The sequence below is a fragment of the Acaromyces ingoldii genome, assembly GCF_003144295.1.
Source record: "Acaromyces ingoldii strain MCA 4198 unplaced genomic scaffold FA10scaffold_3, whole genome shotgun sequence".
Classification (NCBI taxonomy): domain Eukaryota; kingdom Fungi; phylum Basidiomycota; class Exobasidiomycetes; order Exobasidiales; family Cryptobasidiaceae; genus Acaromyces; species Acaromyces ingoldii.
The window spans coordinates 1,740,902-1,757,537 of NW_020290249.1; the positions used below are offsets into that span (position 1 = coordinate 1,740,902).

At 50.7% G+C, this 16,636-nt stretch overlaps 4 protein-coding genes across 4 annotated transcripts; all 4 read left to right on the plus strand.

The window, feature by feature from the left end:
* Nucleotides 1-36: 36 nt before the first annotated feature.
* Nucleotides 37-1,334, plus strand: FA10DRAFT_279631 (hypothetical protein; the record flags this gene model as incomplete). Its single annotated transcript, XM_025523552.1, has 4 exons — nucleotides 37-492; nucleotides 538-631; nucleotides 665-973; nucleotides 1,312-1,334. The coding sequence occupies exons 1-4, from the start codon at nucleotides 298-300 to the stop codon at nucleotides 1,332-1,334; spliced, it is 621 nt and encodes a 206-aa protein (XP_025377714.1). The 5' UTR covers nucleotides 37-297.
* A 1,105-nt stretch (nucleotides 1,335-2,439) lies between these two features.
* On the plus strand, nucleotides 2,440-3,609 carry FA10DRAFT_260338 (hypothetical protein; the record flags this gene model as incomplete). Its single annotated transcript, XM_025520010.1, has 3 exons — nucleotides 2,440-2,634; nucleotides 2,740-3,061; nucleotides 3,308-3,609. The coding sequence occupies 3 exons, from the start codon at nucleotides 2,440-2,442 to the stop codon at nucleotides 3,607-3,609; spliced, it is 819 nt and encodes a 272-aa protein (XP_025377715.1).
* Nucleotides 3,610-4,909: 1,300 nt separating this feature from the next.
* Nucleotides 4,910-6,352, plus strand: FA10DRAFT_294140 (hypothetical protein; the record flags this gene model as incomplete). The annotated part of the gene is made up of 1 exon (XM_025524437.1): nucleotides 4,910-6,352. One exon carries the CDS (start codon nucleotides 4,910-4,912, stop codon nucleotides 6,350-6,352), a length of 1,443 nt encoding a protein of 480 aa, XP_025377716.1.
* Nucleotides 6,353-14,769: 8,417 nt separating this feature from the next.
* FA10DRAFT_294141 (hypothetical protein) lies at nucleotides 14,770-15,495 on the plus strand (the record flags this gene model as incomplete). Its single annotated transcript, XM_025524438.1, has 2 exons — nucleotides 14,770-14,849; nucleotides 14,916-15,495. 2 exons carry the CDS (start codon nucleotides 14,770-14,772, stop codon nucleotides 15,493-15,495), a joined length of 660 nt encoding a protein of 219 aa, XP_025377717.1.
* Nucleotides 15,496-16,636: the final 1,141 nt, after the last annotated feature.

A 16,636-nucleotide genomic window follows, 5' to 3' on the forward strand; every position in this document is an offset into this window, starting at 1 on the left:
GCGAGCCCACCGGGGCTTGCATGGGGCAAGAGGCATCTTTTAAAGAAAGGCGTTGGTCAAAGGCGCTCCTTCGGGGAGACAGTAAGGGCAAAGGGCATGTTGCCGGAGAGAAAAAGGCAACAGACACTTTCATGACGCCTCCTGAGTAGGAGACATGTACATGGCGCTCTATGAAAGGCGCTACCGGGCTCTTTTAGGCGTATATCAGGAGCAGTTGTAGTGGTAGATGTACTGTACTGTGCTGTACTGTACGCTGTCAGTCAGACTTCGTGCAAGACCTCGAGCATTGACAACTACATGAGAAGCATGAGGCCCACCTGTCTCCTCTCCCTCATTGCAGCTGTGTTGCTGTCAAGCCACAGTTATCAAAATCCATCGCCAGGAAACGATGACTACCGGCCCGAGAAACGCATTAGGCTCTTCGGACAGGATATCGAACCCAGTAAACCGGTCGAAAGCACGTACAATGGCAGCGCGTCGTCCGAGAAGACGGTAAGCGACCCTGGGCTCCCATTTGGGACTGCTAGAGGGGTGCAGTCTACCCAGCCGTACGGGCAGGACTCCAGTAACATACTTCATCCCTACCGCGAGCGAATCCCGAGCCAGTTGAAGGCCATACACTACGAGCAAGGTTCAAGTAGCGCACTACTACCACCCGCCGCAGGCTCTCTCGCTGCCAAATATACGTCTTCGGCCGCTCCTGAGCAGTCTAGCTTCATGCATGATGCTCGTCGGGTCCCTCTTCCACAGCCACTGAAACAGCAAAGATCAGGGAAGAGACCTTACAAAAAGAAAGCCACGGCGGTGAGCAGGCCACAGAAACTGACGCGCGTTGCAGAAGCGCTGGTCAAAGAGAACGGGCAATTAGCAAGCCGTGAAAACCTCCAATTAATTCAATTGAGACTCGACAAGTGGCTTGAATCTACACCCGTTGCGCCAGAGACCATCACAGCATTCCAAAGGGCGTCTGAAGGTCAGTATGGTACCATGCGCATTGGGATCAACAAAGAAAACAACCAAGGACTTTATGAGCTGCCCCTCGCGAATCCAGCATGGGAAAAGCCCTGGAGACAGTCTTTTACTTTACAAGCTAAGGAGAGATTGAAGGAGCGATTAAAGCAGGATGGCCGGAAAATGACGGAGATCGATCCCGATTTTGCGCTCCAAGGCACAGTTATCAAAGCTTCGACTCATCGTATACAAGTGAAGTGGATGTTGTCGTCTCTGGACTCTAATGACGAGACAATCCAGACCATCATCAAGGAAAACAAAAGAGCAGTGACCTGGTTTCGACCTTATAAGTGGGCACAGGCCAAGTTGAAGCCGAAGAGTGAGAATCAGGAAACTCTCACGGCAAGTTCCTCTGGTCTCCGTGAAGAGGGCACATCGCAACGAGAATCATCAGCTCCCGAGATTCTGAAAAGCGATCGCTTCATCCCCCCCTTTTCCTAATAAAGGAACACCTGTCTACCGCTCCTTGCCAGAAGCCGACCTCGCTCCTTTGGACGAGAACTTCAAGCACCGTGGAGTTTCATTGCCATTTGTCGATGGTGAAGACAGGAACACGAAAAGGAAGAAAACTCGTCAATTGAGAAAAGAGCTCGAGGAGAGAAATAAGTTTGAAGCGCTCGACTATGCAATGCTGACGGAAAGGGTGCGAAGGAGACAAGCTCAGCTCCGAAGGGCAAGGTCGGGAGCAAGCAAAATCCAAGCAGCTGAAGAGAAGGCAGCTGGAGAGAAGGCAGCTGACGGAAAGATAGCTGACGAACCGAAATTTGACGAAAAGACAAGTGACGAAAAGACAGCTGCTACGGCAAGTCAAAACAACGGCAATGCCTCATAACATGCTCCTTATGCAGCACCTCTTTCATTCGTTTTAATCATCTCTCCTGTTGCTGCGGTACAGCCAAGATGTCCTCTTATCGAGTCCCTTCTGATGAATTCAAATTTAGATGTTCAGAGCTGTAGTGGCTATAGCGAGAACGAGCTTGGTTGCTTGTGTAGTGAGCTCCCAATCCGCCAGAGGCAGATCGCGAAATCCGTGCGGGGTCGAGGCATCGGAGCTAGCCAGGAAATGTTTCATTGGGAATCGGCAAAGATCACGCGGGCTCGCAAAGTGCGTTGGCAAGAGTGATCAAGAGCCTGATGTTCTAGAAGTACATGCCTCACTTTTGCTCTTGTTGACGAGAGCAGAGAGGGGCGAAGGAATTGCTCGGGGAGAGAGGGGCAAATGGCTTGTTTGAGGAAAGAGAGTGGACACAGCGGGCATTTTTTCAAAGCAACTCATTCAACATTACCTACGACGCCCTTTGCGAGGCTGCGCCGGGGCTGTAAGTCTCAAATGTATCGAGTGGCGGTCAGAGCAGAAATGGTATAAATGCACTTGTCAGGCCAACCTTTTCCCTACTCTTCGCAAACGTTGACTTCGACACTGCAAACATGAGATTGGTGAGTCTCCTTTTCCTGGGAGCCGGGCTTCTGCCTAGCCACACTTTTCAACATCCAAAAAGAAATGGAAAGGAAGCTTTGCCACCCGAGCAGCCCAAGAAGCACCTCAGGCTCTTTGGCACGAACGTATACGTTGATCATCCACTTGAAGCCCCACGCGCAAGCGGCATCACTTCGACGAGGCCCGTGAGCGAACTTCAATGTGATCCGAGGACTTGGCAAGGGCTTTCGTCCGATCAATCCTGGAAAGGTCATAGTGCAAGCGGCATAGGCCATTCACACTGCGAGCAGTCCTCGAGAAGACTGGAGTACCTGCCCCACGAGCAAGGCACAAGCAGATCAATGGGTCCGCGCGCCAAAGGCACTCTCGTTGCGAAATACACGTCTTCGGCTGCTCAAGAGCAGTCTAGCTTCATGCCTGGTGCTAGTCGGGTTGCTCCTCCACAGCCCCTGAGACAGCAAGGATCGAGGATGAGACCTTTTAAGGAAGTGGAAGCCGAGAACGTGCTAGATGATCTAGTGAGGGAAGAAGCCACCCGCAACAGGTTGATGATGATATCGTTGGACATTGCACAATGGAAGTTTGAAAGGGAACTCGTGCGAAAGTACGGAGGTAGGCGGAATTTAGTCGAGTTCTTCGAGCAAGCGGCCTCTGGTTAGTACGGTACCTTGCGCATCGGGATCAAGAGCAAGACGGAACAAGGGCTCTATGATCTTCCCCTGCCACGTCCCATGTGGAACATGGAACTGAAAAAGCTTTTTCTTGAACGTGCGGGAAAGATGCTTTACGAACAGCTCAAAACGGACAATCGCAAGATGAAGGATATAGACTCCTCATACGGTAGATGCCCCACAAAAGTTCGTGAAGAGGTCATTTCCGAGCAATTAAGATGGTTCATGACCGCTGAGGAGATTCAAAGCAAGGACGACCAGGAAAAAATCGCAAAGCTCAGCAAAGACGCCTCGCCAGAATACCAATCTAAATATAAGAAGCTCAAGAGTAAAGACCAGCAAGGTGCGCCCTCAGCTTCAGACATCATGCAAAGCGATCGCTTCATCCCTCCTTCTCCGAATCCTGGAGCGAAAGTCTACCGCACACCCTCACAGTCTGATGTTGTAGGCAAAAAGTTCGAGTTCAAAGGATCTCACATCCCTTCGTAAAGGGCGAAACGACGGAGGCAAGAAGGAACAAGACTCTTTTGCTTTTAAAAAAACCTTCAAATGAACGGAACCTTCGATCAAAATGATCACAAGCAGCTCAGAAAGGACTTCGATAACGCAAGAAGGGCTGAACCAAAAGCTGAGAGAAGATTGGCGGGCAAAGCAAGATCGGTCAAGAAGAAGGAGAAAAGGGCCAAGTCGCGTGTAAAGATTGACGAGAACACCTCGTAACATGCCTCTGATGCAGACATTCCTCTCTTCTGTATCTTGTGTCTTCTTATATTCGTTCTTTTTCCTATTTTGCTCGTCCGAGCTGGACTTCACGCCGTCCTGGTATTTACACTGATGATAGACTGTCAGAGCTGCGAATGTAATAGAGAGGACTAGCATAGTCGCTCGTTTACTATGCTCCCGCTCCACTAGGTGCAGCGTGTGCAAGAATTGCGCTTGGGTGGGACATCGGAGCTAGCCAGGAACTGATCTATGAGGGGATCAAGAAAGACCACGCAGCAGTGACAGTGACAGCGAGGGTCTGTCCTAGGGACGGAAATATCTGCCATGGCACAGTTGTGTCAGGGCCGTGGCGCGTCCTGGACGCCCAGGTCCCCCTGCTGTTCCCTGTTTACTCCTTTTTTTGCTCGTACTTGTTTATCTCGTTCGCCTTGTTTACTGGGCTCTATTCTTCGGGCCTTATGCACCGTACCGGATGTCCGAAGCTCGCAATCGAGCGCTGCACAGCGCGACAAGCTCCAGCACGCCCATCACGCAGGCTTTGGCGCACCTATGCACCATGTCCCCAGATAGGCCAGGCGTCGCTCTGTGACGCCTGAACTATATAGCGAGCCCCCTTTCCTGTACTCTCTCTTTTCTGCTCGTCGCAGAAAACATTATCTGAGCCCCTTTTCGCACAGGGGGATAGCTCCCTCACATGTTGGCCTTTGGGCAAAGCAGATTTGTAAAGTGCGTAGTCAATAGTGATCAAGGGCTTGACATTTTTGGCGTATTTGCCTCAGTAGTGCTGTACTGAACGAGAGCAGAGTGACGCATATTTGGAGAGTGAAAAGTGAGCCGTTCGGGGAGAGAGGGGCCAGATGGCTTGTTTGGAAAAAGAGTGAATACAAGGGCGTTTTTACAAAGCAACCGGATAAATACTACTCTCATCGTGACGTCCTTTGCGAGGCTGCGCCGGGGCTGTAAGTCTCAAATGTATCGAGTGGTAGTCAGAGCAGATGTGGTATAAATGCACTTGTCAGGCCAACTTTCCCTACTTTTCGCAGACACCGACATCGACACTGCCAACATGAAATTTGTGTGCCTCCTTTTCCTGGGAGCTGGACTGCTGCCTAGCCACACTTTTCAACATCCACAAACAAAGGGAAAGGAAGCTTTGCCACCCGAGCAACCCAAGAAACACCTCAGACTCTTTGGCACGGACGTATACGTTGATCAACCACTTGAAGCCACACACAGTGGCGACATAATTTCTTCAGCCAGGCCCGTGAGCGAATTCCAATGTGATCCGAGGACTCGGCAAGGGCTTTCGCCCGATCATTCCTGGAATGGTTATGGGGTAAGCGGCTTAGGCCATTCACACCGCTATCAATCCTCGAGCACATTGGAGGACCCGCGCCGCGAGCAAGGCACAAGCAGTTCGATGCGTCCACCCGCCTCAGGCTCTCACGTTGCGAAACAGACGTCTTCCGTCCTTCCTGAGCAATCTAGCTTCATGCTTGATGCTCGTCGGGTCGCTCCTCTACAGCCCCTGAAACAACAAAAATCGAAGAAGAGAACTTACAAGAAGAAACGTAAGGCCGAAATGGAGGCAGAAGGGACATGTCAAGATGAGATGGAGAGAAAGGAAGCCACCCGCGATGGTCTGAAGATGACAATGTTGAATTTCGAAGATTTGAAGCTGAAAAGGCCCAACGGTCAGGAGCTGATTACACTATTTAAGCAAGCGTCCTCCGGCCAATACGGCACCGTGCGCATCGGAGCCAACAAAAGCGTCCGACAAGGACTCTACGAAGTTCCTCTCCCCCATCCCGAATGGACCGAGGAGTCGAGAAAAATCTTCAATGATCGTGCCCTAAGCCAACTACGCGAGCGGGTCGAAAAAGATGGACTTGACCTGATGAAAATTGACAATCAGTATGGTAAATGGTCCAACGGAGTCCGCCAAAAGGCTCGGGATATACAAAGAAAATGGTTGATGACAACCCAGGAATACCGAGGCGAGGCCGGAGAGGATCGAAATGGAGACTTCACGGAAGGCGTCCCACCAGAACAATCTTCTGAGAAAATGAAGTCCAAGAGTACGGACCAGCAAGGTGCGCTCTCACTTTTGAGCATCATCGAGAGCGATCGGTTCATCCCTCCTCCTCAAAATACTGGAGCACGCGTCTATCGCACCAATTCCAAATATGATTTCGGCACTGTGGGCGAGAATTTCGAGTACGAAGGGTTCTCGCATCCTTTCGTAAACGGTGAATCGAAGAAGGCAAGACTTGCCAAGACTCTCGAGCTCAAGAAAAATCTTCAAAGGTGCAATAACTTCAATCCAAAGAAGTTCGATCGGTTCATGAAATACCTGCATAATGCAAGAAGGGCTGAGCGAAGAACTGAAGGAGCTGTCGAAAAGAAGCCGGCCCAAGAAAAGCGGTCCAAGGAGAAAAAGGTAAAGTCGAAGAAGGCGGAGTCGAAAGAGGCGAAGTCGCGGTCGATATTTGACGACAACGCCTCGTGACATGCCTCTGATGCAGGCATTCCTCTCTTCTATATTTTGTATCGTTTCGAGATTTGTTCCTGCGAGACTGAAGATTCACGCCGTCCTGAATATACTTTAATGGTAGATAAACAGAATCACATAGATGCTCCCGATTCGATACGTGCAGCGTGTGCAAGGATCGCGTATGGTTGGGACATTGGAGCTAGCCAGGAAGTGGTCTATGAGGTCAAGACAGACCACGCAGAAGTGACATTGATTGCATCCGTCTGGTCTGGGAACGACGACATCTGCCATGACGCGTTGTGTCAGGGCCTTGGAGCGTCCTAGACGCCTAATTACCCCTGCTGTTATTTGTTTCCTCGTTTCTTATCGCTCGCCTTTGTTTATTTCGTCCGCCTGTGATTACTCGTTCGCCTGTTTACTAGGCCCTGTCTCTCGGGTACTATTCGCCATGCCGGACGTCCGGAGCACGCCATCGCCAGCTGGCCCTTACTGACGAGCCCCTTTCCCTCTCCCTTCTCTTTTCTCCTCAACTGAGAATACCTTCTTTTAGCGCCTCTCGCTCAGGTGACAGCTTCCTCACATCGTAGCTTTTGGGCTAAGCAAACTTGCAAAGTGCATTTATCAAGAGTGCTCAATAGCTTGAAATTTTATTTTTTGCTCACTTGCCTCAGTATAGCGCACATGTAGAGTGGCAATTGAATCGTTCGGAGAGAAAGGGGCAGATGGCTTGTTTGGAAAGAGAGTGGACACAAAGGCGTTTCTTCAGAGCAACCGGTCAAACACGACTTTGAAGGCGATATCCTTTGCGAGGCTGCGCCGGGGCTAAACTTGTCTCAAACATATCGAGGCTGTAGTCAAGGCCAAAAGGGTAGTATAATATACGGACTGGTCAGGCCAATTTTCCCTATTTTTGCTAACATCGACATCGACATTGCGAACATGAGAATCGTGTTCCTCCTTTTCTTCATTGGAGCTGGATTTATGCCGAGCCACACTCTTCAACACCCACCAGGAAGGGGAGAGGGAGCTTCGCAGCTCGAGCAGCCAAAGAAGCACCTCAGACTCTTTGGCACGGACGTGGACGTTTATCAACAAGCTGAAGCCGCACACGCTAGCGGCACCGTTCCTTCAGCCAGGCACGCGAGCGAATTCCAGTGTGATCCGAGGACTCGGCAAGGGCTTCTAATCGATCACTCTTGGAAAGATCATGATGCAAGCGGCATAAGCCATTCACGCTGCGAGCAATCCCCAAGCAGCCTGGAGCACCCGCGCAACAAGCAAATCCCAAGCAGCATGGAGTACCCACGCCACGAGCAAAGCTCAAGCAGTACACTGCGACCACCTGCCGCAGGCTCTCTCGCTGCGAAGTACACGTCTTTAGCCGCTCCTGAGCAGTCTAGCTTCATGCATGATGCTCGTCAGGTCGCTCATCTACAGCCTTTGAAACAGCCGGGCTCAAGGAAGAGAATTCATGAAAGGGAAGGTCAGGCTGACAACGAGGCAAAAAGGACAAAAGAACATGTGACAGAGAGAAGAGAAGCTACCCGCGACCGCTTGACGATGATACCATTGAATACTGGGAAGTGGGAAGTGCCAGAGTGCAAAGGGCGCGACGCTCAGGAGGCGTTTAAATTCTTCGAGCAGGCGTCTTTCGGTCGATATGGCACTATGCGCTTGGGAATGCAGAGCAAGACCGAACAAGGACTCTATGACCTCCCCCTCCCACATCCCGGATGGAGTACGAATTTGAAGAGGCTTTTCCTTAAACGCGCGGGAGAGGCCTTTCTCTGTCAGGTCAAAACGGATGAACGCCAGCTACAAGAAATTGACCCCGACTATTATCGCAATAAAAAACATATCCACGAAGCGGTTCAGGCTAAGCAAGTGCAATGGTTAGGCACGACTGTCGGAAGCCAAGCCGAGAACAAAGAGGAGCAACTTGGGGTTGCCGTGAAAGACAAGCTACCACAATGCCATTCTGAAGATGTACAGCCCGACAGCGCGGATCAACGTGGTGCGCCTTGCGCTTCGAAGATAATCCAGAGCGACCGCTTCATCCCCCCCTTTCCCAACAATGGGGAAAAAGTCTACCGAGTGCCCCCACGGCACAAGGTTTACAGCTTGGACGACAACTTTAAGTACAAAGGGCTCTCGTTTCCTTACATTAAGGGTGAATCGCGGGAGACAAGAAGTCGCAAGACTCGAGAGCTAATAAACAGACTTAAAGCGAAGGGGGAATATGAAGGAGGCGATTTTGAGAATCTCAAAAAGGGGTTGAAAAGCGCGAGAGATGCCGAGAGAAGAGCCATCGGAAACGCCGGAAAGAAGGCAGTCGAAAAATTTGAGGCGCAACAACGTCGAGTCTCGAGTAGAATTGACGGCGACGCCTCGTAGCATGCACCTGATGCAAATGCAGCAATGGCATAGAAAGCTGCTTTTACTGTCCTGTCTTCTTACTTCACTTGCTCTTCCTCTCGTCTTTTTCAAATTATCTTTTCTCTTTGTGATGGGCATTGACAGTAGCAAGAACACCCGCGTCAGGTCTCAGCTTTCCAGCTTGGAGTTCACGGTCAGAAGTAGGGGAAAGAGTGCTCAAATTTTAGTATATCCCAAACGCGACGAGGTTACTTCTTTTATTTGCGAAAGCGGTAGCTGCATTTCTACCTTCTGTAGCTTGTGTCTTTTTTCCCTCTTAGTTTAGATTCACGTCCTGCTAAAGCTTTCCTGAATTGACGTTGACGAAAATGGAATGGCTAGAGCTGTAGTTATCACCGAGAGGACAAGCGTGGTCGCTCCTGTACTGTACTCCGTACTTGCTAGAAGTAGTGCATTCAAAACTCGCTCGTGGTCGAAGCAACGGAGCCAACCAGCAAGCGCTCTATGGAGGATCAAGACATATCCGGCAGCAATTACGATGACTGCGTGGGTCTGATTCTGGGGTGGATGACGTTTGCCATGACCGCCAAATTAGCTAAAGCAAGCTTGCAAAGTGCGTTGTCAATAATAACAAGAGCTTGACATCCTCCGTGTACAGCCTCACTAGCGTGGAACCTGGCGAGAGCAGAGACACATATTTCCGAGGGTCAAAAAAAATTTCGGGGAGAGAGGGGCACTTGGCTAATTTGGGGAGAGTAAGTGGGGCATCTTTCTAAAACAACGGCTCAAACAATATACTGTACTGTACTGTACTCGCGACGCCCTTCGCAAAACTACGCCGGGGCTCCAAGAGCTTCAAGTGTCTCGAGGCGGTAGTCAAGGCCGTTGGGATATATATACGAACTTGTCAAGCCATCTTTCGCACTCTTCGCCACCACTGACAACGACAAAGCAAGCATGAGATCCGTGTGTCTCCTCTTCTTCTTCGGAGCGGTACTTCTGCCAAACCGCACGTTTCAAGCCCCACCAGGACCCGATAGCACAGAGCCCAAGAGAGGGTTCAGGCTCTTTGGCAAGGATGTGGTCCCTGATGATGAACAGGTTGTCGTCGCACCTACGGACAGCAATTCTTCAGCCAGCCCTGTGACCGACTTTTCAAGTGATCCGAGGACTTGGCAAGGCATTCCATTTGATCGCCCCTGGCAAGAACTCCCACTAAACCACCCCTGGCGAAACCTCCCATTCAATCACCCCTGGCAATGTCATGGTCCAACTAGCATAGATCGTCTCCACTGCGACCAAGCTTCAAGCAGCTTGAAGCACTCACACGACGAACAAGGCCCAAGCAATATTCTGCGCCCACCAGCTGAAAACTTCTCCTCTGCAAAACAACTCACTTCACCTTCGCCGATCATGTTGTTAAGCTCCTCGAGCTCGCAAGGTTCGCCTCATAGTGCTCCAGGGAGTTCCGCTTTTATGCGTGACGCTCGTCGGGCTGCTCGTTCACCGCCGTTGGATCAGCAAGAAGAGACGATAGAAAATCGTGGAAGCGAAAATCTTAGCAGGGGAGGATGGATAAACAGGAGGGAGGATGAGGCAGCAAAATATGCCAAACATGGAATCGAAACAAGCGGGAAAGACCTGCCCTTGCTACAAGCAGATGTCAGCAAGTGGAATTTGGAAAAGTACGGCGGATCGAAGACTATCAATTTGTTTCAGGAGGCGTCCAATGGTAAATGGGGTACCATGCGGGTAGGAATGAAGACAAGAACCGACGCAGGACAATACCAAGTCCCCCTCCCAGATCCCGCGTGGCCAAAGAATTGGAGGTCGTTCTTTAATCACCATACGATGAGTCACCTGAAAGAAGTGGTTGCGACACAGTGGCCGGGCTTGGAGTCCATGAAAGACTTTGATTTCTCCATGCGTGGAAAAAAAAAGAATACCGTTCTTTTATATGCTCAGCTTGGGCAAGATCGATGGTTGTCGACGATTCCGTTGTATAACTGCGAAGACAGGAACCAGAAACTCGGACAGCTTTTTCAAATGAACCCACAAGCCAAGGTTCACCTCTCAGACAGGATCAGAAAGAAAAGTTCGGCTCTACAGGCTGCAAATCAGCCACATGTGGCCCAAGTCCTGGTCATAAAGGTTATTATAAGCGATCGCTTCATCCCCCCCGATCCGAATCTTGGAGTGAAAGTCTACCGCACACTAAATTAGGGTAATTCTGGCGATTTGGACGAAAATTTCACGCACGAAGGCTTCTCATTTCCTGTAACGTGGATTCCAGCCGAGGTTAGAGGAGAGAAACGTCGCCAAACTGAACGGTTTAGAGAGCAGCTCGCTTCCGTGGGTTTCAAGAAACTTATAGGCGCCGTCCGAAGACAAAGGGCGAAATTGAGAGGACGAGAGGGTCATCAAGGCACTGCCAAAGACATGAGCAAAGCTGATGGCGGAGCCTCGTAACGTGAATGTAAGATTCATTTCTCCTTTTTCTTCGTCGTTTCACTTATTGTTTCTCATTGTGCTCTTCTGTACTGCGAAATGACGACAACAATGTGTGAAGGAGAGCTTTTGGACGCTTGACGGAATCGCAGTGGTTGACAGAGCTGAGGAAGTACGTCGTCTGAGCTGATCGTTTCCAATAAAGAGGTTGAGCGTCAGCACAGACCTCAACTAGGGACGACATAGCTTGAACAACTTGCCCTGAAGTTCTAAAGGTGTCTCCGGACCCCGCTGCCGCGGCGATCGCGAAAGTCGTCGACGCTCTTGACCAATCAGACGACGAAAAGGGCAAAAGTTGTTTCTCAATAAGAATGAAAAGAGCGACTATAAAGTAAGTATCAAAGTAGGCGTCGCAACGGTCCGAGCGCGAGACGCGTCGGCATACAATGTCAGGGCCTGGGGCGTCCACGACGCCCCGTAGTTCACTACCTATTTCGCTCGCCCTTGTTTATTTCCCACGCCTGTGTGTAATCGCTCTCCCTGTTTACTAGGCTCTGTTTCTCGGGTCCTACTTGCCGTGCCGGACGTCCGGAGCACGCCACCGCCTGCTGCGCTGCGCAGCAGGCGCTCAAGCGCGCCCTCGAGCACAGACTCCAGCGATAAGCCAGGCGTCGTAGCGCGACGCATGCCTCTATATACGAGCCCCTGTATTTTCCTCTTCTATTCGTCGCAGAACATATTCTGATAGCCCTGTTCGCTCGGGTGTCCATCTTCCTCGCAAAAGTTCGAAACAACCGAAAAAGTCGGAATATCCAGCTGTGATGGCCTTTGGCAAAGCCAGCTTGCAAAGTGCGTTGTCAATAGTGATCAAGAGCTTGGATTTCTAGGCGTAAGGCGTCACTTGTGTGGTATTTCACGAGGGCAGAGACGCATATAAATGGGCAAATGGGCTAGTCGGGGAGAGGCGGACAAGGGGCATCATTCTAGAGCAACGGGTCTGGCAAAAACCCGTGACGCCCTTTGCGAGGCTGCCCCGGGGCTCACTTGGATTTTACGCGTCTCGAGGCAGGATTCGAAGCAGAAGTGGTATATAAACTGTACGCAGGTGTGTGTCCAAGTTTCGCAGGACCTTGCAATCACTGACAACAGCATAGCGAGCATGAGATTCGCGTGTCTTCTCTTCTTCACTGGAGTGGTACTTCTGGCGAGCCACACGTTACAAGCCCCACCAGGACCCGATGGCACGGAGCCCAAGAGAGGGTTCAGGCTCTTTGGCAAAGACATAATCCCTGATGAACAAGTGACAGCAGCACCTACCGGCAGCGCTTCCTCAGCAAGGCCCGTGAGCGACTTTTCGTGTCATCCGAAGACTTGGCAAGGTCATCCGCTCAACCACCCTTGGAGAGGTCTTCCATTGAACCATCCCTTACAGGGTCACGATCCATACTGCAAAGAAATTCCGAGCACCTTAAAGTACTCACGCCATGAGCGAGACGCAAGCAGTTCATTGCCGCCGGCTAAAAAATTCCTGGCTGCGGTAGAATCGTCAAGCCCCTCCTCGAGCTTGCAAAGTAGACCTATTCGTGCTCCTGGGAGTTCCACATTTATGCGAGACGCTCGTCAGGCTGCTCGTCCACGGCCACATGGTCCCGAGAAAAAGATATTGGAACCTAACCAGAGCATCAGATCTGCTCAAACATGCGACACGAGTGGGCAAAACGATGGAACAAAGTACACAGATGAATATCAACAAGCAAATCGCGATCGTGTGACACTGCTACGAGCCGAAGTCCGCGAGTGGAAGTTAAAAAAGCACCAAGAACCGGTAGTTGTCGCGCGATTTCTGGGCGCGTCCCAAGGACAATTCGGTACCATGCGCTTAGGGATGATAAGAGACACCGACCAAGGACTATTTGAAACGCCCCTGCCAAGTCCAATATGGGACATGAAGATGAGAAAGCTTTTCAATACCCACATGAAATTGCAGGTGAAGGCATTGTTCCAAAAAAATCTTTGGGATCTGAAAAAATTTGATCCTGAATTTCAAGCAAAGAGTGACGCAGTTCTCCAGGTTGCTCAAGGGGGGCAAATCAAGTGGTGGACGACACTTCCGGAGTTCAAAAATGATGACAAAAAATGATGACAGAAACGAGAAGCTCCGCGGGCTTCGCAAAGCCAACAAGCTGGCTAACAAGAACTTTCCAGAGTCTTTTCTCCGCATACTGAACCCGGAATCACTGGATGAACATGAGCAAGATACAACACAAGCTCCGGATATCACTTTTATAAAAAACGATCGCTTCATTCCACCAAGTGATAATCGTGGTTTGCCCGTCCATCGATTCTCCCGGTCGGCCCCGACGGTGTCATGGACGAAGCCTCCACGCATAGAGCAAGAAGACGCAGCCAGACATGGGTGAAGATGAACCTCGTAGCGCGGTCCCAATGCAGATAGCTCTTTCTTACTTCTAAGTTAGTATCTTCTCTCTCTTTTGTTTCTAGATCTACGTGCTTGCTTCTCGAATCCTCTATCTCGAATTTAATGTTTGTAGGCCAGAGCTACAATGGCCATAGCGAGCGAGAAGAAGCATGGTCGCTCGTGTCCTCTGTTCCCTGTCCGCTAGATGCAGTGCGTGCGAAACTTGCGCATGGTCGTGACATCGGAGCTAGCTAGGAAGTGGTCTGCGGGAATTGAAGAAGATTGCGCGACATGCGAGGACCTGATCTAGGAACAAATGCACAATATTACACAAGATAGCCTTCAGGTAGAGCAAGCTTGCAAAGTGCGTTGTGGGCTCGTAGAGAGCAAGTTTCGGTGTACGTGCTTCACTGATGCTGGAATTGGCAATTGGCGAGAGAACAGTGATGCTATACTTTTGAAGGGAATTGAACTATTCGGGGCGAGAGGGGCTGAGGCTTGTTTAGAGAGAAGGAATGGACAAAGCACATCTTCTTCAAGCAACAGGTCATACTCGTGACGCCCTTTGCTTTGCGAGGCTGTGCCGGGGCTTCAAGAGTCTCAAGCATCTTTTTTCTAGATGTAGAAATGATACATATATACGCACTCGTCAGACCAGGTTTCTCTACTTCTCGCAACCATTCACATCACAGCCAATATGAGATTCAAGTGGCTGCTCTTTGTCGTTGCAGCTGGACTTCTACCAAGCCGCACGTTCCAAAATCCGCCGAGACCCCCCGGCACAGAGAAGGGATTCAGGCTCTTTGGCAAGAACGTAGTCCCTCATGAACCAGTTGGCGCCGGATCCGCAGGCGACAGTCCTTCGCCCGGACCCGTGAACGAATTCGCATGTGATCCGAGCACTTGGCAAGGATATCCAATCGGTTCCTCCTGGTCCGAGCATGGTTCAAGCGGCATACATCTGCCACCCTGCCATCCATACCCGAGCAGCCTACGGAATTTTCACTATGAGCAAGGCTCAGGCAGGTCATTGCGTCCACCGAGCCCATCTCCACCTTGGCCGTGGCCAAATGTGCTATCAAGCCCCTTCTCGGGCCAACAACATTCGCCTGATCGTGCTCCTGGGAATCCCACCTTTATGCTCGACGCTCGTCGCGCTGTTCGTCAGCAGCCACAAATCCGGCAAAACATGAAGACAAAGCACCGCGGAGCCAGGAGTCAGGCTGCTACTAGGGCATGGAAAGAGAGAAAGAGCGGGGACGAGGCAAAGTACGCAACATTGGGCATCCGAGCAACGAGTAATAATCTACTTCTGCTAGAAGCCGATGTTGACAGATGGAAAAAAGAACGAAAAATTGATAAGGAAGCAGCCAGGGCCTTTGCGCAGGCGTCCAGAGGTCGATATGGTACCATGCGCTTAGGAATGAAGGAAAACACCGACCAAGGACAAATACATGTGCCCCTCCCAAGTCCCGAATGGATTGTGACGTGGAGGTCGACTTTCAATCGGGCGATGAAAAGGCAGCTGGAAATGATAATCGAAGAAAGAGGCCAGGGTCTGAAAGATTTTGATCCCTCCTATTCGGAAGCTTCACATAAAGTCCTCGAGAAAGCCCAAACCGGTCTTATCAGGTGGTTGACAACGACTCCGGCGTACAAGGGCAACAACAGGAATGCGAAACTCCGCTTGCTTTTCGAAGTCAACGTTCGAGCTAAAAAGGACCTTCCACCTAGTTATCTGGAGCAAATTATGCTGGAATCCGAAGGAGCAGATCAGCCAGATACGCCACGAGCTCCCGACATCAGATATGTTATCAGCGATCGCTTCATCCCTCCTGACGACACTGGAGCGACCGTGTACCGTTCATTCTCTGATGACAACAACCAAGAGGAAGATGAAGGCACCGCCTCGTAGCCCTTCTGCTCCTGGACCACGTTTCTCCTATTTTCTCATCTTTCTCCTTCTTGTTTTCCGTTTCCCCTTCTGTGAACTGAAAATGATGACAACGATGTGTGACCAAGTTGGAAGTTTGGGCCCCTTGGCGTGTCCGCAGTCGTCGACGGAGTTAAGTAAGTACGCGAGCAAATGTTTTCCGACGAAGAGATTGAGCGTTGCTCGCTTTCTTACGAAGAGATCGAGCCTCAGCGAAGACTACGAATCCGGACAATATAGCTTGCCCAAGTCAACCCTGAGTACTGAGGTGACTCCGGCCCCCGCTGCTGCCACAGAATCTTCAGAAGGCGAAAAAGAGCAAAAATTGTTACTCGAAGAATGAAAAGAGCGTCTATCAAGGAAGTGATTATTAGTTGATCAAAATTGACAACGCATTTTGCAAGCTGGCTTTGCCCCATGGCTATTACAGCTGGAGATTGCGACATTTGGTGAGGAGCAAATGGCTTGTTCGGGGAAAGGGAGTGGATAGGGGGCATCATGTAAGAGCAATAGGTGCAAGAAACACTCGTGACGCCCTCTGCAAGGCTTTGCCGGGGCTTCAAGACCTCTCAAACGTTTTCATCTCGATATGGAAGTTGGGTATAAACGCAGTTCCTAAGCCAAATTTTTGGCTTCTCTTCGAACCCGTCCACATCGACAGCCAACATGAGGTTCCTGTGGCTGATCTTCGTCATTGCAGCTGGACTTCTGCCAAGCCACACTCTTCAACACCCGCCAAGAAAGGAAAAGGAAGCTTTACAGCCGGAGCCGCCCAAAAAATACCTCAGGCTCTTTGGCAAGAATGTAGAGCCTCATAAACCAGTGGTCGCCGGACCCGCTGGCAGCAGTCCTTCAATCAGGCCCGTGAACGAACTCCAATGTGATCCAAGGACTTGGCAAAGAAGCTCGTTCCATCATCCGGTGCAAGCTCTTCCATCCAACCATCCTTGGCAAGGTCATTATCCCAGCAGCATAGATCATCCATGCTGCGAACAAATTCCAAGCACTTTGGGTACTTACACTACGGACAAGGCGCAAGCAGCTCATTGCCACCGGTGCAAGGTTCCCTCGCTGCGATAGAACAGTCAAGCTCCTCTTCAAGCCCGCAAAGCTCACCTGATCG